This window comes from Pomacea canaliculata, linkage group LG9 (genome assembly GCF_003073045.1).
Source record: "Pomacea canaliculata isolate SZHN2017 linkage group LG9, ASM307304v1, whole genome shotgun sequence".
NCBI lineage: Eukaryota > Metazoa > Mollusca > Gastropoda > Architaenioglossa > Ampullariidae > Pomacea > Pomacea canaliculata.
Window position 1 is genome coordinate 23743794 of NC_037598.1, and position 21435 is coordinate 23765228.

Here is a 21435-nt window from a genome sequence, read left to right on the forward strand (position 1 = left end):
TAGCAGTGGAAATCTATGTTCATTTTTCCAATAATTTACTTACGCAACTGCAAATTTCAGCGTAAATTTATTTTACAATATCAAGTATCGACTACCATGGGAAATACAAATGTGTGCTGTCCCATCCCATCCCATCCCATGGGACGTTTCCCATGGGATTCCCATGGGATTCCCATTCCTATGGACAACACTGTGTTTACCTGTTTGGCTGTATGTGCAAGTCTAACATTGTCTGGTGTGTAGTGTTGTGTCTGTTCTTGCGAAATTAGTGCACATTGAACTGGTTGTGACAAATTCATTGATTATTCAACTTTCATCAATCTTTCATCTTATTAACAAGTATAATTCAGTACCTTTAGATAATAAAGCCATCGACTGTCGATACGTGACATGAAATTACAGCTTAAAAATATAGAGTGTGAGACACAAATGGTGAGTATTAACAATGAATGTACAGCTCATCATGTCCTGATCATTGGCGGTTTGCAAATAAGTTCACATATTCATTTAGAATTCATTAAATTAGACACGATAATCAATAATCTTCCTGACTTTCAAAAATATGTCAATTCTGCACGTGCAAAAATAATCCTTGCAGCTGCTCGGTTTAAAGAAAAGAGAGAAGCTGTGATGCTAGGCCTGTAAACAAGAAATCTTGCATCTTGATTTTTTTCAGGAAAAATAGGGAGAACACAGACTTCAGGTGTCAGTTTTGTCCACTGAAAAGGCACAACTTGTTTCCTCTGCAGTGTTCTTCAGATTTATTATGATTACAAAGGCTCTTTCCAATACAGTTGTGCACTTGGCATTTTGTCTTGGCTGACTGCTAATGGTTACCATTGCAAATTCACTAGATGTTATTGGTTTGTGCTGTGCTTGCAGAAATATTTAGTGAGTGGAATGTGTCCATACCAAGTCTTTAAGACCTCCTTCCACTCCAATGGAAGAAACACAAACAGGACACCTCTACAGCAGAGTACCTCTTGCTGCATGGTAAACCTCACGCTGTGTGTTCAGCTTGTACAACTGAACCATCTGTACCCGTTTCCCCAACTAACTTTCGGACATGTCCTAGGATCCTGCATGGGGAATACCCTCCTCCCAAGAATAAGTCACATATCCTGTTCCTTTTGTAGTGACTCCTTCAATGCAAAGACACTGTGTGAAAGGACATTGTCACTATACATGTAACCTTCAGAGTTGTGGGAGGAGGGAGACAGCTTCCTCGTCGTCGCCATCAACAACAGCAACATAAACAGCAGCAATTCCTCTTGGAGCACTTCTTCTTCTTTTTCTTTCTGGGAGGAACTTGAGCTCTTGTAAAAGCGAGGAAAATTTGTTCAAGTGTCGTCTGGTGGACGCTGTAGTCCTGCACACCTAAGTAGATCTTGGAGTGCTCCATCCAAGAAAACACGTCAGCCAGTTTGACCCAGGGGTCCGGCACCTGCATGTGCACGTAACCCTGGTGACAATCAAACACCCGGGCGTTTGGACAACACGCCTGCAAGTAAGACACCAAAGGGGCGTAGTCGGTGGGCACGCCGTGGGACTGCACCGCCATCTGGGCAACAAGCGAGTAGCCCTGGCCGAACTTGGATTTGAGATGTTGAGGAGATCCCAGACACAGGAAGTTGCCGTTGACCATGATTGCTATCCTTGTACACAGCGCGTCACACTCCTCCATGCTGTGAGAAAAAACAGAAACATCATTCATGTCAGCCATTCCCTGACACTGGCTGCTTACACAGTAACAGTTCTGGACTGTAAGATTGAAGAGGAGAAGAGATGGTTGTTATATCGTCTCAACACATAACTCAGTTATGATATATGTATGAAGTGCGGCGAAAGTCGGCTTAAACGCGGAATATAAATTGCAGTACTTCATCTCCAGTTTCTTTATTCAAATTCAAGCGAATCAAAATCTCTCATTCAAACAGACAGGCAATAAATTTTAGCTGTTGAACATCGCACATGCGGGATGTCATACCTGTGTGATGTGAGAACCAAAGTCCTGCCGCTGGCTCTCACCTTGGACAGGACTGTCCACAGTTGGCGACGGGCGCCAGGGTCCATGCCAGATGACGGTTCGTCCAGCATCAAAAACGGAGGGTCTCCGATCAGCGCAATGGCGGTGCTTAACTTTCGCTTGTTTCCTCCACTGCAAGAATGGAAGGAATGTCGAACACGATAAGTATCCCCCAGTCGGAAAGTTTAAGAATGTGATCCGAAGTCCTTTCTATCTCCGTGAAAAAGTCGACACAACATTACGGTCGACTGAAATTCATTTTCGCTGCCATAATTTGCATCCCCAAAATAGTGATAATGACATGTTAACTTGTTTATAAATGCTCGCAGTCATCAACATGATGAAAGGTCTACGAGTTTCTTGCAACTTTTTGTAAATTATCCTAGAGAGCATAGCTTTCAAAGTGTCTTAAATATATGCAAACATATCTTTTTCTTAATCATAATCAACGATATCACTATTAGTAATTTAGAAAATTATAACTCTAACCACGAGGAGCAATTCAAAGCTGTGTCGCTGTTTTACTGAATGTGCCTCAATCAGTCCCTGATTTCAATGTTTAAAAAAAAAAGTAAGGATGTCGGCAGATGGTCAAAACCTGTCAGAAGTCGTTGGGGAAGAAGCAGGTGTATGTATACCTGTAGTGTCCAGTGAGTTTGTCGGCGTGAGGGCGGAGCATCAAGATGTCAATCAGACTGTTGACCACAGTCCTTATGCTTTTCTCGGGAACGCCCCTCAGTCTGGCATACATGGTCAGTGTCTCTCGCCCAGTCATCTGGTTCAGGACTGCGTCAAACTGCGGGCAATAACCCATGTTTGTCTGCACCTGGCAACAAAGCCAAGGTAGTGATAAATGAGCTGCACGCGTAAACATGTGACCATACGTGGCTATTACGTGACCAGTGATGGCTATTAATACGTGAGGACGTGTGAGTTTGAGTAAAGATGTGTCAGTGTGTGAGCGAGTGCGTACATTGGCATAAACTGACTCGTCCGTTACACAGAAAACGACAAAGCAGCACGCACCGTCGGGGGGTGACTACAATGTAACTGACTTACTTTTATCCCCCCGCAGAAAGAAGCAAATAATAATAATAAAAGTATCCGGTACCTTTTTCAGGGAGCCTTTGATGTCGTACCCCTTTAAATACCCGTTGCCTCCTGTCATCTTGACATCCCCCGTCAACATCTTGAAGATGGTGGTCTTGCCTGCACCGTTCTGCCCCAAGAGACCGAAACACTCGTGCTCGGGGACACCTAAACACACGTGGTCAACGGCCGCGAAGTTGCGAAAGGTTTTGTACAGGTTGACCAACAGGAGCGAGTCCTTCTGCGACAGCACCGAGGCGGGGGAGGCGTTGATGCGGCGGCGTTCTTTCGCCACGTCGTTGTCCTCCGTCGCCGACCCCGTCAGGAACGAGGACTGCCGCTGGTTGTCGACGGACGATAGACGATGCGAGTACCCACACTGCATGCATTCCCAATGCCCTGCAGCACTCGGTGCTCCACCAGCAGCGTCAGGCAGAAGTAGACCACGCCCTGCACCGCCAGGAAGGTCAGGAAGCGCCCAATCCCGGGCTCCTCCCAGGAGAAGAAACTGTCAGTGTATTCCAAACAGATGTCGTCTGGACAGCCTTTACCTGCGGAAACAATGCAGGTAGGTTAGTCAGCAGCCGAGGGAAATTGTCAAGGCTTCCGTTAGTTTGAACAGATTAAAACGAAGTTGGATTATTGTATTGAAAATCGTCAAACCTATGTGTCTGCAGCAGGGACCCTTGATGAGTAAGCAGTTCTTGGCGGTGAGGGTCGAGTTGGCCGAACAAATATCTTGGTTCCTTTTGTTTGCGTACATGTCCATGAAGGACCGCGCCAAGCAGTGGTTGGGAAACAGACACAGAAAAGCCCAGTCGAACCTCTTTGACAGATATTCTAATCCAAGGTCTGGCAGTCTCAACACGAACACAACCACCATTGTGATGACGCCTGGAAACATTGCATGTTAAAACCGACTGAAACACGTGCGAAGTCTCAAGATTAGCTAAAATCCAGAGAAAGCAAATGAAACAAACAAAATGTAGCAAGCTGTTTCCTACTCCTTGTTTGAGAGTTTGTTGGAGTGTGGTAAAGCTAGTGAATGAGCTAATATGATTCTTTTTTCATACTTATGGACACTGATGAGACAGAGATGCTCTAAAATCCTACACCAGAGAGCACACAAGTTAGCTTGTAAGACTAGTTAGAAGTGCAGTGATGGTGTGTTACAGTAATAGTAGTAGCAGTAAGAAAGAAAGAACGATAGTCAGAGGTCTCTGCCTTTACTCACCACAGAAGATGTTGAAGACGATGACGACCACCACGCCAGTGGCACCAGAGCTGAAGAAGAAGTGCGCGAGGTACATGAGAGGCAGGACGGCCCACCCGTACAGAACCAGAATCAGAAAAATCAACCCAAGCCGGTTGTCGCCCACGTACACCTCGATGGCGAAACCTGCGAAGACGGCGACGACAGCCAGACACGCCAGCAGGTAGTTGGTGTAGTCCCACAGGAGGTTGGACAGCCAGTACAGTACAGGCCTCACACCACTCATCACCTGCGATTATTAGAGGGTTAGTTAAACAAATTCCAGACTAAGCTCAAAGTATTTAGCATCGAGTAATATATAATCTGAAAAAATGTTCTTGGGTGGAATGAGAAGCTAACAAATAGACTGTAACGAAAATCAAACTTAAATCGCTCACTATTGCAGTCGTGATAACTTAGGAACACGTGGTCTCCTCTACAGATAAAGTAAAGCTGGAAGGCGTGGACTTCCTCAAGACGTTCTCACCTGCAGATGCTTCGCGCCGCACGTGCGTTCCACAATAAGAAAGTAGATGAACATCGTCGTTAAGAACGCCATCCCGAAGGACAGGACGAGTCCGATGCTGAAGCCTGACTGCGAGGTCGTGCGGGTGGACTGCTTGGCCTCGACCTCCTGGCTCGCTGGCAGCGGATGAATCCCGGCCTTGACCTTGTAACCTTCACCCACGAACGTCCTGACGAGGGCGTTGAGGACGTAGTGGACTGCCGTGGGCTTGGAGTGGTAGGGTTGTCCGTTGTACAGGGCCACAGCCATTACATCTGCTGCTGACGAGGGCGCAAAGTCAGCGCCGACGATAATCTTCTTGTTGAAGCTTGCGATTCCCACGAGCTCCTCTCGGTCCAACAGAAACGAGGTGAGATTGATGCTGGAGTCTAGAAACATGCGCTCCACTGTCTGACTGGCATCGAACTGAGTCTCGTACGCCGTGGCCAGGGCTTCAGACACGTTGTCACCGCTGCAGAATGTAAGAAAGACAAAGAAAAAGACAAGTTCAGATGAGTACTTCTTACCTTGTCTCGGAGGGTTTCAAGGGGCTTCTGGACTCGCCTCTGAAATGTAACTTTCAAAGTTCCCATCGTCTTGAACTTGTTTTCAGGGGTCAGTGCATGTTACAAGTCTTACAAACGTAGGTTAACATACATTACAGATGTACGATACTCGTCAAACGAAACTGCTAAATAATAAGTTGAACCTCGAGCGGGAACAAGGGCAACTAGGACTAACCTACGATTGTTTCTTTACTGAATGTTATGTTTTTGTCATTGCTGTTATCTTATTTTGCTCTTTCTTACCACCTTTATCATTCTTGTACACCAGAGACGGGTAATTTATTTGTTTATGTATCTGCTGTTTATCATTCCCATTATTTCCCACCAAACAGCGAACAATCTCACCACCTTGAACAGTAAAGGATGTGTGTTCCCGAGAAGCGATCCAGCGACCATTCAAGTGGAGGGTGGGAGATGGTCACGGACTTGGCCTTTTCGATGGAGAGGGCAAGGATGGTGAAGACGACTGGAAGAAGAAGCTGAGCGATGGTGATGATGCGGTTCCTCCAGAAATGGATGGCTTTCTTCACCAGCAGGGCTTTCAGTCGAGCTAACTGTAGCGCCCTCCCGTGGGCCTTGGTGTAACCTCGAGTGAAATCTGCACAGACATGGTTCTGATGAACAACAAAACAAAACAGAAAATAGTTCAGTTAAGGACCTGACAAAGAGAGAGAGAGGGGGGGAGAGAGAGAGATCAGAAGTAACGGAACATGACATTTAAAGAAAAATTAATACTTTGACATTCTGATTAGGCATTTCACATGACCGACGATGAACCAACTCACCGAGAATATCCGAGGCAGCGTTTTCCGCATCTTCGCTCATCGTCTGGAAGTGTAAATGTTCCCCCTTGTCAGTCACGGTCTGGTCCGACAGGAAGGCGGGGTTGGTGTGTCCTCCGTGGCTCTGAGGTTTGTTCACGATCGTCCCCTCTTCTGTGACGGCGCTCTGCCCCACCCTAGTGTGAAATGTGTGGAAAATATGAGATGAGTACTCGGAATTAACTACAAATGATTTAATTCCAACTGTAACATGAACAAGCGGTCCGTGAACTATAGCAATAAGGGAGAAATTGCTTTCCACTGCTCCAAATATGTTCCAAGGGTCCTGGGTACCTCCGAGCTAAACATAGCTTAGTATATCCAACACAAATTAATATATATATATATATGAGCTTCACGCATCAGTGAATCCTTTGTTACCGAAGGAAAACTTCCTCCATCGTTGTGGCAGTGGCCCCGAAACTCAATATCCGTAACTCTTCTTTCCGGTCCTCCAGCAATGTGAAGAGAGTCGGAAATACATGTGAGTGGTCAGCAGGTAGCAGGTAAGGACAACTCCATATTGACCTCGCTTTCGAAGCGTGCGGAGGGAAGAAAGGACTGAATGATCTCCGTGATCTTGGACACCTTACAATCGGCCGCTTTGACCAGCACCAGATGGTAGCCGGCACCTGAAATAGTAGGAGTGGTGACGATTGGTGGTGTAGTGGTAGAAGTAGTAGTAGTAGCAATAGTAGTATGGGTGGGGGTGTTAGCAGGGTAGTGGAACCCAACAGTCATTGTAGAAAAGGTAATCTAGAATGGCTTATTTGTCCTGTGTCAACGTGCAAGTTTAGCTTCCTTACTGATTTATTTATCAAGAACCTATTTTACTGATTTGTGCTATTTTTCAGTCATTCTATCGTCAATTTTTTCAGCTTAAAATTTTGAGTGGATGATTGACATGCGTACCGTAGAGCTTTTTGAGAAAAAGGGAGGAGCCACAGCATTTGACCACGCCCTCTGCCATGATGGCGATTCTGTCCCCAAGCACGTCAGCCTCGTCCATGTAGTGAGTAGTCAGCAGCATGCAGCGGCCCTCCGTTGTTTCTGTCAAGACAAATACAACCCTCTCTTCTTATGTTTAATCTCAGCTAAAACACCATATCTTACATTTCAACATTTGTCTAAACACTCCTCTCTCGTAACATTGCAATTAATGTTTTACTTTTGGCTGATACATCCTCGTCGATCGTATTCCTAAATGTTTCTGAAATTTCTGTTATTTAAAACTTAAACTAAAGCAGCCATCGTCAAAATGTGATCGCGAGGAGGTTTATTCTCACTTTCAGCACATCCCAGGTCTGACGGCGTGCAGCGGGATCCATACCGGAAGTTCGGCTCGTCAAGGATGACAACTCTCGAACCGTTGATGAGGGCAATGCCGACCGACAGTTTTCGCTTCTGTCCCCCCGACAGCGTGGCGGCTCTGGCGTCCACCTTGGCCTCCAGCCCCACTTCTTTGATGGTTCTCTCGACTTCTTGTTGGACATCTTTCCTTGGACATCCCTTGAGCTGCAAAGACAAAGTCTCATGTCTGTTGTGGAGTGACAAGACATGTTAAACTTTACCAAACATTCCGTCTCAATATGTGACAGGGATAATTGAAATGGACCTACCCTAGCGAAGAATGTCAGGTGTTCTTGGACAGTGAGAGTGCCAAAGAGGATGTTGTGCTGAGGACACAGCCCCAGACTCTGTCGGATGCCCTTCATGTCAGTCCTGATGTCAGTCCGTTGATGTAGGCGGTGCCGGAGGAGGGTGTTTCAAAACCTGTAGGAAGGCAGACATTTTTCCCCTTAAAGAAAACGTTGGTGTTTGTTTGGGCTTTTTTTTTATATCAGTAAACGACTAGTTCACTTCTCTGATGTAAGCTACCCCCCCGTGTTTACTGTCTTACAACGTATTTCTTCCTTCCGGCTAAAATTTACTATCTTTAGCTACTGAGCGGATTGCTACAGTGCTCGTATTATCGTCATACCCAGAATATGATATTAATGAAGAGGGAAATCAATCACACTACAAAGGAATAGAAACCTTTTTAAACTCCTGTCATTACTCCAAGTTTGCACGCACCTTGCTGATGTTGCCGTGACTGAGCGGCCGGCGAGATGAAAGGCTGCGAGAAGGACCACGTGATGTTCGATCACCACATGCTATAAATAACTTCCCCACGCCATGCTCGAGAGATTATTACTTCTCAGGTGCAACATAATTTGATAAAAATAAGCATATCACCTGTCAGCATAGACATCGTCGTTGTTTTGCCCGCTCCGTTGTGACCCAGTAAAACCGTTATTTGACCTTTGTACATTGTAAGGTTCATGGACTCGACGGCTACCTTGTTTTTGCTGTATTTCTGTCAAAATAAAAATGGGGAGAGACATCAATGTTAAGTATTAAAGTCGAAGTATATCTTCCAAGAATTCCGAGTCGTCAATAGGTTGAAGTTATCACGGAAGTAAACTCGTGTACATACATTTGAACAAAGACATCATGCATGTTATTTTTGGTTTTGTGTCTCATTGTTTTCGAAGAGCATTCAGAATGAATTTTGCTTGAATACAAAGTTATTTAGAATAGTGGGACAAAAGCAATGTCTTTTTGATATCGGTGTTTGCACTTACCTTTGTAAGGTTGCAGATTCTGATGCAGGCCTCGAAGTCGGTTGGTTCTCTCTCGAAGTGTTTATCTTCCTCTCCCTTGCGTGACTCGTACATTTCGCTCTTGGTGGGCTTCGATCCACACCAGTATGAGCTCTGTAACATAGAGATATCACACTCATAAGGCCAAGGTAACACATCGTAAAGCACCACTACGAATAAAGAATGTTGCTATTTATTTCTTTTATAATTTATTTATTTATTGAGCCTGGACAATTTGGCATATGTGATGACAGGCTCGTGAGTAGTGTCAAGTTTGTTTCACCTCAGTATATTTTGTATACATCATCCACCTCACCATCATCATCATCATCGTCATCATCATCATCATCTAGTGTGGATGGAAATTCACAAGAACTTGCAGCAGAAACATAGAAACCTCACATCAACTCACGGTGAAGGGAAAGTAGAAAGGTCTGGGCACCCGAAGTTACCAGGTCGCACATTTCTCTATGTACCACGTGATCAGCAGGTGGATGAACGTGTCTGCCAGCAGCATCACCATGGCATCCAGCAAGCAAAAGTCGTCATCGACGGAGGCAGGTTTGTAAAAGTTGTCCCATCTGGCCCCTTCCCCTGAAAAAAAGGTGTCAGTCCAGTTGTTGTATCAGTCCAGCGGTTCTTTGAGGAGTAAGAGTAATTAATTAGAAGTGCTAAACACCTTTGTGATTATGAAATAGTTTGTGTCATTGAAACACACCGTAAACAGGGAAACAAATCGAGTTCATACAAAGACAACAATTAAAATAATGCAAGTCCAATCACTAATATTCTACACAAAGCGGGAAGAAAGAAAAAAAAGACAAACGCAAATACAAAGAAAGAAATATGAAACAGAACTGAAGGTGATGAAAGGAGATATGGAAAATGATGAAAGAGAAACATCTTCATACCTGTGCCTTCGGAAAGGGAAAAGACTTGGCTCCGAAGGACATAGCCATGTTAAACAAAAAGCAAGCCCCAATTTTCTCAGATTTTGTCATGTCCTGGTAACGAGAGGCCAAGAAGAAATTTGGGAAATAAAAGGCGAAGAACAGCATCCCTGCCAGGGCTGAGGCCACGTTGGCTGTAATTAATAACAAAATAAAATGACAATGAAATCTGCTGAATACGAAATGATTAGTACAAGGCGAACTACTCAGAATTTACTTCATCACTTTTTTTTTTAATAAGAAAAAGTATTCAACTTTGAAGCAAACGTTGTTTTTGTAGGAGTTACTCCCACTCTGACTGGTGAGGACTACTGAATTTATTTTAAATTAAATGCGTTTGTTGCACCTTGAATGAAAAGAACTGAGCTTTCAAACCAAAGCTGTGGTACAACATGAATATCAGAACACGATAGTAATTCTAACTGTCGAGGTAGGACAAAGATTAGCTCACGGATGAAGCGCACACCGCCAAACACGATTATCAACAGTCATCTGCACAACGCCAGTCACCTGACCTTTCTGCACCAGCACGCTGACCATGAAGCAGAAGGACACGATGGCAGCAGCATACAGAAGGAGGAAGAGAAAGAACAACTCTGGGTTGCTGTGGGTGAGAACCGCTCCCTTGCTTTTGATGATGTTGACTCCAAATAACACAGCGTAGATCGCCATGGCAACGGCAAGGTAGACGTAGCAGGTAATGAACCAGGAGACCCAGTGGGCGGCGGGTATCAGCCCCATCAGCTTCATGGATTCCTGAGGGTTATATATATATATTTTTAAGCTTGTCGTTTTAATTAAACGAAAGAAGGTTGGTCGACTATGCTAAGGCACGGTCTTACTACCAATGTGGTGGTAATGTTTCGACATCTCGTCGTCGTCGTCGTCGTCGTCATCGTCATCATTGTCATCATCGTTTCGTCGCCGTGTGGGTGTTGCTGCTAGTGATCGCTGTACTCATCGCATGTACAACCAGCCAAACCATGTAAACACACACGCCCATCTGTTCGTTTGTCCTTCCATCATCCATCTACTGACAATAGTTTTCTGAAATGATCCATCCGTCTTCTTTATTCCCTTCAGCCTGCAACTCTTCTTTCCATCCATTCATTTGTCTATATATCCGTTTATCTATCCATTTTGTGTTTATCACTTTGAACATTTATTTATCTATTTCTTTATCCGTTAATGTTTTTGTTCATTTTATACATCTGTTTGTCCATCTAAGTATTTGTCATTTATTATTCATGCACTTGCATATCAATCTGTCCATGCATTGTTTATCCGCGTGTTTGGCCATCCGTTTATCTCTCCATTTTCTTAATCATTTTATTTATCCGTTTGTCTATTATATTTAGTTGTGTGAAAAACCTCTTCATATGAATTCACAATGAGCCTCCATACTATAGTGTCCATAGAGTATCTCATTCGTTCCTTACACTGCTTCTGTGAGTGTTTTCGTAGTCAACCAGTTCTCTATAAGCCCACAGCTGACAGCTTACACCTGCTATCTTTCCTTCTCACTCTATTCATTTCATTTTACCTTTTCCTTCTTTCCATTTGTTTGTGACGTTTCTTACTCTTCAACATACAGTTTACAGAAGGTTGCAAGGACAGGCAAGAAAGGCAATAAACTCGCACAGTGTTAGAGAGAGAGACAAAGGTTTGACAAATGAATAAACAGAGAGACAGAAGATCCTAGTCTCATCTTTCTCACCTTGAGCTTGTGTTCCTTTTCATAGACGATACTCTTGGTGTTGGCGACGACACTGAGGATGAAGGAGAGCATGAGGAGAAGCGGGAAGGTAGTGTCGAGAACCATGATGATCGGATCTTTGATGTAAGGAGGGAATGGCATTTTCTGTGACCTCAGGTCAAAGGTGAAGGTTCTATTACTCCAGTGTTGGATCAAGACCTCGCCTACTATCACTTGAAGCAGAAGAACTCCAGATGATGTGTAATCTGTGATGGGCAAATAGAATCAAAAGATACAATAGTTCATGTTTGTTTTTCGTCCTGTCTTTCGAGTATTTGACATATTGAACAGTCTAATCCCTCCTTCTAGGCAGGTCCAAGCATCAAGGGGGAAAAAAAGTGTGTCGAAAACGGGATCCGCTCCCACGACCAGCGATTCTCGTGGTCTCGCGACACGCGGCTTTACTCCTGTGCCAAAGGGCCGATATAATGAAAAATAATGCGCGGATCTACTAGATAGACTGGAGAAAAATTACGAAAAATATACTAGTAAATATACTAGCTATATATTTAGCAAATGTGTAGACAAAACTGCAAAGAAATCACCAACCAAGTAAGAGAACCCAATCACACTTTGCTACTATACCTGGGCCAGTAGTTGACGGCACGTTGAGACGAAGGAATGGATAGGTCAGGCCTGTAAACCATTCTGTCTCCTCGCCTGTCATTGGTCGGATGTAATACGTCACTTCCCGTGGCAGATTTCGACATGATCAAGTCCTTCAAACACAACAGCTAATTGCATTTTGTCGGAATTCAAACGGAAGTAGGAGACCAACTCCTTCCTCGTTGTCAAAACCTTTTATGTCACCTGCACACAATTTAAAAATAAAATCCATGTTTCATAAATGTGATGAATTAGGGTACAGGAGGATACGAGCAATCCAAGAAGAATGTCAGGTTGTATTTTAGACACGATTGTAAATAAACGGTTCCTTTCAAATTTTTAGCTGAAATGATTTTGGAAGTCAGTATATCGTCTGTCTGTCTGTCTATCTGTCTGTCTGTCTGTCTGTCTCTCTCTCTCTGTTTTAACCTTTCAGCCCGGCACATCCAACAGCGGTTAATATATCCGAGCAAATTAATGACGGTAACTGTCTGCTTTATCTTCGATCTCGCCATCCCATTATTGGATGCAGGTAAAAATCGTGACTGCCGCCCGTACCAGCGTGTCACGGATCTCGGCCCAGCAAACAGGTATTGACCGTTTCAGAAATAAGTTGCTGTGGAGAGTGAGGCGGCTGAATCGTTTTTTCGGGATGCCAGTGTGTAAGCCGACAGTTTCGTTAGTCGTGATTGCGACAGACAATGGCATCGCAAGAGGATTTCCCTGGTACCTGGGGTCAGTTCCTCCTGCGAATCTCCTGGCTAATAGATGGTGGCTAAAAATAGATCAATCGCCCGTCACGACTTTGATACGCAGGTACACCTGCGGCAGTCTCTCCCTCTCCTCTGTCTCTGTCTCTCCTATCTCCTCTCTCTCCCTCTCTCTCTCTCTCTCTGTAATATTCATAGGTGTGACACGCCTAGCAACCGCTTCCCACATGTTTTTGTGCTAAACATTCTAAAATGTCTGCCCTCATGAATAAGTCAGGCAAAGCGTTCACGCTTGATTGATTTCATTATCAAAGCTACAGGCTCTTTCCTTAAATGCTTGCACGATCCTTCAAGAATGTATTTTCTGTTTTCGCTAAGGCGGGGATGAAAATGGTTTTCAATTATTCACGCGACAAAAAGACTAATCTATTTGTCTAGAATTTAATTATTTGGGGGAAGGGAGACTTGATTATAAGATGACAAGTTATATGAAATAAGAGATGGGGAGAAACAGAAGACGGGTGAAGAAAAAAATATTTAGTTACAATTTAGTAAAAATAGAAACTGGACGGTCAAATGAACAGAGAGTTAATCTGGATCACAATCAACTCTTTCCATCATTGCTAATTAACATAGCTCTCATTATGGGGGGAGAGGCTAGTGTGACTATTTACAGGCTAGGCTTGGACTAGAATACATTCCCCATTGTATGTGTGTCCTTTGACTGTTGATTGGTCCACGTGACTGATGTGACTGAGGTATCATTGCTAACAGTAGAAGCAAGAGGGTTGTAGCTGTTGCGCTAATAAGTTAATCGTTTGTGACTACATCACCCAACAGTCATTGTGTGACCTGTGAACCTCAGTCGTTGGATCACTGAAGACATTTTGTGTTAACAGAAGTGGGGTCAGGTGCACGAGCGGTCGTACCTTATGGACTTACATGGAAAGTCCGTGGGTCATGTTTGTCCTCTGGTATGCATGGGCAATGGAATGAAAACAAAGATGCGAATGAATCTCTCTCTCTCTCTCTCTCACACACACACACACAGGGAAAGTCCTAGTAAGGTAAACAATTTGTTGAAAATTATTGTGATGCCTATAGTTTATTTCTTTTGTTCTACAACAGATAAAAGTTATCTTGACTATTTTTTTATAGTTATGAGGCGTGAGTAAATCTTTTTCCCCGGGGTAAAATGGGGATTTCAAGGAAAAGCTCTAAAAAGCGATGTCCACACCCATGGATACTGATTCATGTTTCTTTATACAAGGCACCTTTGCCAAGACTTTATAACTACAGTTGCAGGAGTAAACATCTTCGAGTCTAGAAACCGCTTTAAAAGTTTATTCTTGACTTGTCCATGTTGCCCCAGGACAACGCCTTACCTTCCCTTCATGACTGCGGCCCCTGGAGGAGAAAAATAAAGTCAGCAGTCTCACGAGTCTCACTCCAGCAAGTTCGACTCCCAGGGCAGATGCTGTACCACTTGAAGAGCCTCGTTTCAAATGTTGCGCATTCTCACGACCACACTCACCCAAGACTGGCTGTACCATCGACTTTTGCTGTAGATGGCGGACGTTCGTACCAAGGACCGAAGGAAGCTACTGGTCACGATTGGCAAACACAACGTAGCTATTGCGCTGATGCATGCAAGAGAAACAAAATATTGATTCCTCCCGTTTGTGGAATAGGTCACAGTTCATTGCGTTGACGATCACAACGGTCACTTAAATAGTTTCCGTTTGCTGCTATAATACCATCCGCGATGTGACCACCTTTGACCTTTTCTTGAATTGCAGAAATTGAAAAAATCTGTAAAACAAACAGTAAGTGCCCATGCACGCTTTGAAGGACACTTTACTTTAGTTCTGGAATTTCTTAGGCATGTCGGTCATCTGAAGAATATGGCAGAGTATTTATGTAACCTTCGCCATATTTTGTTCAGTTGACCGTGATCAAACGTTGGTCTTTGTCTGATTAAAATAGTTTGTCAAGACGATTTAGGGTGTTCAGCTTACTAAAGCGCTTTTCCTGATTTGTTTAGTGAATGGAAACAATAAATTTGTTGTTAAAGGAATGGTCCTTTCACAGAATGTTATTTTGAGAGGAGAAGGACTTCACGGTTGAATAACAGAAAGGAGTGCAGAAAGGTCAAAACACACTCCACCAGAGTTCTGTCTTTCTCTCTCTCTGTTTCCTACGATGGTTGTCAATACATGAAAGCAGATCACTGACAAGAGAGCAAAACACTATTATGAGATCACAACCCTGACTAATGGGTGGACTGATGGCTCACTCTGCTTGAAGCTGATTACTCAGTGAGTCGTAACTCGCTAGTCGATACTCTCCCTGATGTGAGAGGCCTGCATTTTTCATGTAAACTGCCAACATTACATCTTTGTGATTTTTTTGTTACGATTTTAAAACACAGGATGTAGATGTCCATCTGCTCATGTCCATACTAGTTGATATGATATTGAGATCAGTGTATGTGGGGGTCAGCAAGTTGCCATACAGCTTGTACATGGGTGAGATATATGAAAAATGACGAGTGTGTTCCCTTTAGAATAAGTAAGCGCTCCAATGGATTATTCTTGTTAAAGGTAACCTGAATCTTAAACTAATACGTTTTAGGAAATTTTAATTCAGAAGAATGCAACTTCAATCAGCTACATTCTCCATCGTTTTCACTTGAGTATCCTGAAAGGAGGGAAACGGTTATCAACATCCTGATTTCATGGGCCACAAGCCTTGAGGTGTTGTTCCACTGGTTCTACCTTTTATTTTTCCTGTGTTGTATGGCTTTTCCATGCATAAAAAGTGTGGTGGAATGGGATTTGGGTGTAATTTATCAATAATTGTCTTTAAAAAAAATAAAGATTAGTTTTAATCTTGCGTGCGATCTCAAACAGAAGTTTCTACCCTTTGTCCTCATTTCCAAGTACTTTGTCTTCATTACTCACCTTATCGTCCTTATCCTAGTCCCTTATCGTCCTTACCCTAGAGTTTTGTCTTAAGTTTATTTTTGGACTGAAATGTCTCGTGGTGCTTTAAATCCTTCTTTCCCTTATTACTGGCTCCTACCCTGCACGCAAACACCCGATGTTATCGGCTTGGTACTTTTCCCTGGTATGGCAAAAATCCTTAAGGCAAATAGTAGTTTGGTCCTGGGTTGAATTATGTCTTATGCAGATTTCACATCACATTTGTGTGTATGTTTTATTTGCAGATAGATGATTTTGCAAACATATATATTTTCATAAACAGTGTGAGTGTGTGTACTTGAAGTAAATTTATGTTAAATTTATTCAGGAATATAAAGGTGAATGTGTGTGAATATATAACGGTGCGGAAGTTGACCTAGCCTGCGGATGGGATGTACGTCACACAATCAATGTGCACGTGACATAACCACCGTGGACGTCACGTAGCGACATCGACTGCTCGCGACGAAGCCTCGTGAAATACCGAAACTCTCATCCCCGCCCGGGGCTCGGCAAATGGCGCTGATGCCATCTCCACACCCCGAGCTAATATTGTCTCAAGGCTTACACTGGCTTACTCTTCCTGTAGACAAAAGTGTCAGGTACACAATAAGTGACAGTAGACAGAAAGTGCATTTCGCAATATTCGTCCCTTTCTTGTCTTTTACAATAGAAGGCGATTGTATTGATACAATTTTGTGTTTTTGTTGTTGCTTTTTTGTTGGTTTGTTTTAGTTTGATTTTTTACTTTTGTTTGGCAAACCCATCAGACCTTAACCTAGATTATGTTCGATGTAATTAGAGCAAAAATAAAAATGACGAACAGCAAAATATTGTTCACTTTAGTGAAGTCACACTTTTTGGCGTTTTCGAGAGAGAGAGAGATAAAAAAATATCTGATGAGTCGTGTAATTTCTGGTTCAGTAAAATGTGAGAAAATCCTATAGCTTCATTAGCCGATAGATACAGTGAATTTGTGAATGGTTCACCTTGTCTACGTAAAGGCATGTGCAAGGGGGTGTCTTTACCTACCCCGATAAACCGGGTACATACTTCTGCTAAGTGGGCATGAATAGGGTGTTTTTTTCTCTGACCACGACAGTCGCTCAGAAGAAGCCTTAGGGAGTCACAAGGTTAAGGGGTCTCTTCTATGTGTGTAACTGTCCACCTACATACGTGCGGAATTATTTAACTATACATGATCAGAGAAGAAGTCGATTCGAATATTTTTGCTTTCAGATGTCTTAGCTTGATAATTCCGATCTCCAGAAATGTTCCTGGTCTAGCGCCTGTACCAATATCATCAGTAAACAAATGCTGTGTATCTGTGTATATATGACAGAGATAACTTATAGACAAACATTTTAAGTCATTACTGATTACACACGCCCAACTGCCCCACATCCATTAAAAACTAATCAGCGATCCAGAAGTCCGGTGTCCAGCGCATGCGCCATGAATCAATCCTATATTCCGCGATCCCTGCGTGGTGAGTCCACACAATGGACTACATCCGGTGGCGCTGACACGAGTTTGCGTCTACAACGTCACATCCGGTAAAACAGATTCTCCTTAATAAGAAACTGATAGCAATTGCGATGTGATGCTTTCTAAGTGTCATCTGTAATGTTATCAACTCGCCATATCAAGACCTGGATGGCTCTACTACAGACAGCTGGCTGCATTCCTCTCTCACCTCCAGGAAGCGTGTTTCCTGCGCTGACAAACGATTCTAATTTGGTTTATAATGAACTGAAAGGTAAATGGCATTGAACGTTAAGGCTTGCTGCTAAAAATAAACACCAATTTCAATTAATTTGACCTGTTCGACAAGCATGTTTTATTTGATCAGTGCATGTGAGAAAGAGAGAAGAGAATAAATTTAAAGAGACATAGTGTTTTTTCAATTATATAGATAGAATTTCGCTACGTAGGCTTTCCCTTGCATGAATACAGAGGACTAAATTTTGAAAATACCCCTGAAGTAAAATGATATTGAATCAACCTTTTTTCTTCCCAAAAAATGCTATGTTGAACTAGTCTGAGCTCAGAAAACAATGATGATATAAATAAATTTTGAAACTCAGCAACAATCAAGCAACGGTTTTCCTTACATTCGCACAGTAAACACAATGTCTGAGTCAAGACCTTTCCCCACAGAAGTTTAGTATATACACAGAAAAAATTTCTGTAAATTTATTTGTCCTTGACTCCACACTAAAGTCCGATACACGACTGTAAAAATGTCATCGTCTCATGGATCCCTGATTGAAAGACGAGCATCTGCGTCAAGGACTCCATTCTAAATATGAGTTGCGATGACTGTAGTAGATGAGTATTAATGGGGAAGAAAAGAAGGCAACTGCCTCCTCCCCACCCGGTTTCTATTTGTGCTCGGGTACAGGCATGCTTTGTCGATAATTTCATTGATTGTGGCTTCGTGGACTTGTTATGACATCCTCAGACTTTCCACAGCTCGCCGGTGCGAGGGTTTTCTCTCGTTTGCTACAAATGCAAAATGGTGTTGGTAATCACAGCACGTTGCTAAGGAAACCTTCGCGTCACGTGACATAGTCATTGGAAAGAAAAGCGGAAGTAAGATAACTCTTACATCATTTGCTTTTTTGTTTGTGAATTGTTAAGAGAGTAGTCTTACAAAAGACGACAATAAGAACTTGCGTGTGTGACGGTCATAAACATCGCCCTGAGGGTGAACTTTGATGCTGACCTGTGGCTTAGGCTTTCTGCGACTTTCTGCAAAGCTGACAGATGACCACGTGACCTGGGGTCGAGTTCACAAGCGCCATGGGAAGTCGGTCGACTGTATAGTCTGTCGACGGTCTATCACCCAGCAACTGATAGTCATTAGATTACTAAAGGGTTTCATTGTCATAGTAGTTTGACCTCCAAGGGTGAACAGATGTTTCTCTCATTCTTCTCCTAATCTTAAACAACAACAACAACAACAACAACAACAACAACAACAACAACAACAACAACAACAAATTGTTTGTCTCGTTGTCAGATAAGACTTCGTCACATGAGATCGGTATCAAGCAGCTACAGGTTGAGAAAGTTTTCATGAGAAAGGTGGGATGTTTACTTCGCGAATGGTGAGCGGAAATGTTATCTTTCTTTATTTCATCACTCATTCTTGTCACCAGTTGAGAGTCCAAAGTTCTCTGTTAATACCTGTTATCTAACTTGTCCCAGTCGACTCAGCATTCTTTAACGAGTATCTGACTCCGTAAGGAGTTGTGAAAGGTGAAGAGAAAAGACGGTGAGGACCCTCGCATGTCTGGCCCCAAGTAAAAGGTGATTTCTAACATCCACCCGCACCCCTAAGAACTAAAAAAAATAGAAAAATAAGAGGGTCGATCTTCACCTTTTACCGTTACCTAAAAGTTATCGTAGGTACTCAATACTACTTCCAAATAAACACCTCCATAGACAACTGGTATTTTGATTGATTATTTGTTGTCATCTAATCTTCATTTTTGTTTGTTTTTGATTTTGCTTGGCTTGCGCGTTTTATAATTTTTGTTTCGTTATTTTTTGAATTGCTAGCTTATGTTTGTTTGTTTGTTTGTTTGTTTGTTTGTTGTTGGTTGTGGTTTTTTGGTTTGTTTTTTTTGTTGTTGGTTTTTTTTTTTGAAACTATGTTGTACAGGAGAACACACTTGTAAAAATAAAGCAAGGATAAACTTACTTGTGTTGACTTTGCTGAGGTTCAGTTCTTTTGTGAATTTCTCAAGTACACTGGTCATCAGGTTAGTTGCCAGCAGGGTATTGGGCACATACCCCAGTTCCACGTGTTCCCCCATGTACCTGTAGGTGAAGTTCTGCTGGTGGACGTTCTCAGGCGGGTAATACGTAGGGTATGTCCTTTCGTCCGATTTGGCCTCAAACCTCACAATCAGAATGATAACAGCAAAGAAGAGAGGAATGAGGATCTCGAAGACGCTGACGCACATGGATCGTCTCTGTAGAAGCAGGTTTTTCCACAGAAGCAACGAGAGTTGCTGAAAGAACCCCATAGTAACTATCCCGTTCTTGATACTCAGGTGATTTTTGCCTCTTGTTTGATGATGCAGATGACGGCACAGCTACACAACACAAAATGTATTTCTTGCATTAAAAGGAGAATATAATTGTTGCAATCTCCAAACTTCCCCGGCATTGTCCTGGACTCGCAATATTCTGTCATACAGGCAAAGAAGTTTTCTGAAAAATTCAACAGTAAAAGACGGTGGGAAGCTCTAGCCAGTGCTGACGTCGGGACAAAACCACAGAGAACCACCCAAAACACCCCAAAAGCACTGAAAGATGTTCAGTCTGGCAGAACGGAGCGCCACCTGCTGTGTGCGGCAGCCCGCAGGTACTTTAAAGACATGAACGTGAACAGCACGCGCTGCGACAGTTCGCTCTGCTGCACAGCAACCACGACCCCGGGGCTCGCTCTGGCGCGCGCTGCACGCGACTGCGGCGACTGCTGCACGCAACACATCGTGGTGCCGAGGTGTGCTGGCGTCGTCGATCATGGGAGACAACCAGCACAAAACGACTTCAGTTTTTTTTTCGGGTATGCACGCGCTCGCTCCATCCGGGTGATGGAATGTTAAGTGGGATGTGGAGATGTTTCTCTACAGAGTCGGTGATAATGAGAGAGACGATTAATCAAGGATAAGAGAATTCATTATGTACTATTTTTATGAATGTTTTCTTGATTATGGCCATTAGCGTTTCTCTCTTTCTCTCTCTTTCTCTCTCAAAGGCCAGTAATCAAAGCAGTCTCTCTCCTTCAAAGGCCAGTAATCAACAGTAATCAAAGTGTATTCAAAACGAAAATACAGTCTACCAGCTTCGCTTCTGTATGAATCCTGCTTTAACAAGCAGGTTACACACATTAAATGATTCGATTCTTGTTATGAAATACAAGTGGAGCATCTTTACACTTTCTACATAAATTAGTCCCATCAGCTTACGGTCTGAAGAGAGTGATGTGTCAGTCTTATTTTTCTAGGGGTCTGCAAGGGTGGTGCCCATCTTTGTCTCTGTCTTTGTGCCTTACCTAGCCCCACCCCTAACAGGTAACAACTCTACAGTGGGTCACCTGCTCGCTGGACATCGCCGTGTCGACTGCGCACCTTCAGGTTCGGATGCCGTTGCTGTCATCTGTTTACCTGTCGGCGAGTCACGCGTTAGATTAACCCCACAGCCACCAGCACAAACAGGTGTAGACAGGTGTAGACAGAAGATCGATTTCTGAGCCCCTGGTCTTGTCAGGGTCATCCAGGTCGCCAAAATTTTTTATTTTTATTTTTTATTTATTTTATTTATTTTTTTTTTTTGGTCAAGGTCTCAGTGAAGGGAAAACAGCGTGACGTCAGCGACGTGGACAGTCCGCGCTAAGCCAAGCCTCGGTTTCAATCTTTGCCACCTGTGAAACTTGTTATGGGGCTAAGTTCAACAACTTTTAAACACTATGAAGGTCAGGGTGATCTTTTTTTGGTGCAAGGTCAAGG

The 21435-nt window shown here is 43.2% G+C and overlaps 2 protein-coding genes across 2 annotated transcripts; both read right to left on the reverse strand.

The window, feature by feature from the left end:
• Positions 1 to 200: 200 nt before the first annotated feature.
• Positions 201 to 12407, reverse strand: LOC112572981 (ATP-binding cassette sub-family A member 3-like). The gene is given in 23 exon segments (XM_025253010.1): positions 201 to 1685; positions 1988 to 2158; positions 2665 to 2852; positions 3138 to 3565; positions 4350 to 4617; positions 4855 to 5344; positions 5784 to 6036; positions 6224 to 6396; positions 6641 to 6768; positions 6770 to 6891; positions 7172 to 7298; positions 7546 to 7596; positions 7598 to 7774; positions 7879 to 7991; positions 7994 to 8032; positions 8498 to 8618; positions 8887 to 9018; positions 9317 to 9498; positions 9816 to 9845; positions 9848 to 9988; positions 10370 to 10610; positions 11572 to 11816; positions 12196 to 12407. Coding segments are annotated over 23 exon segments (4350 nt in total). The 5' UTR covers positions 12278 to 12407; the 3' UTR covers positions 201 to 1237.
• Positions 12332 to 19947, reverse strand: LOC112572982 (ATP-binding cassette sub-family A member 3-like). The gene is made up of 2 exons (XM_025253011.1): positions 19620 to 19947; positions 12332 to 12420 (listed from the first exon to the last, which is right to left on the reverse strand). Exons 1-2 carry the CDS (start codon positions 19945 to 19947, stop codon positions 12332 to 12334), a joined length of 417 nt encoding a protein of 138 aa, XP_025108796.1.
• Between the last annotated feature and the right edge of the window lie 1488 nt (positions 19948 to 21435).

What these genes read in the sequence shown, in the direction of transcription:
- LOC112572982 (XM_025253011.1), bottom strand. Translation starts at nt 19,947, where the DNA reads ATGGGGTTCTTTCAGCAACTCTCGTTGCTTCTGTGGAAAAACCTGCTT. An exon ending in CCTCAGCAAAGTCAACACAA is followed by an intron (nt 12,421 to 19,619) that starts GTAAGTTTATCC and finishes AATTGTGTGCAG; the next exon opens with GTGACATAAAAGGTTTTGAC.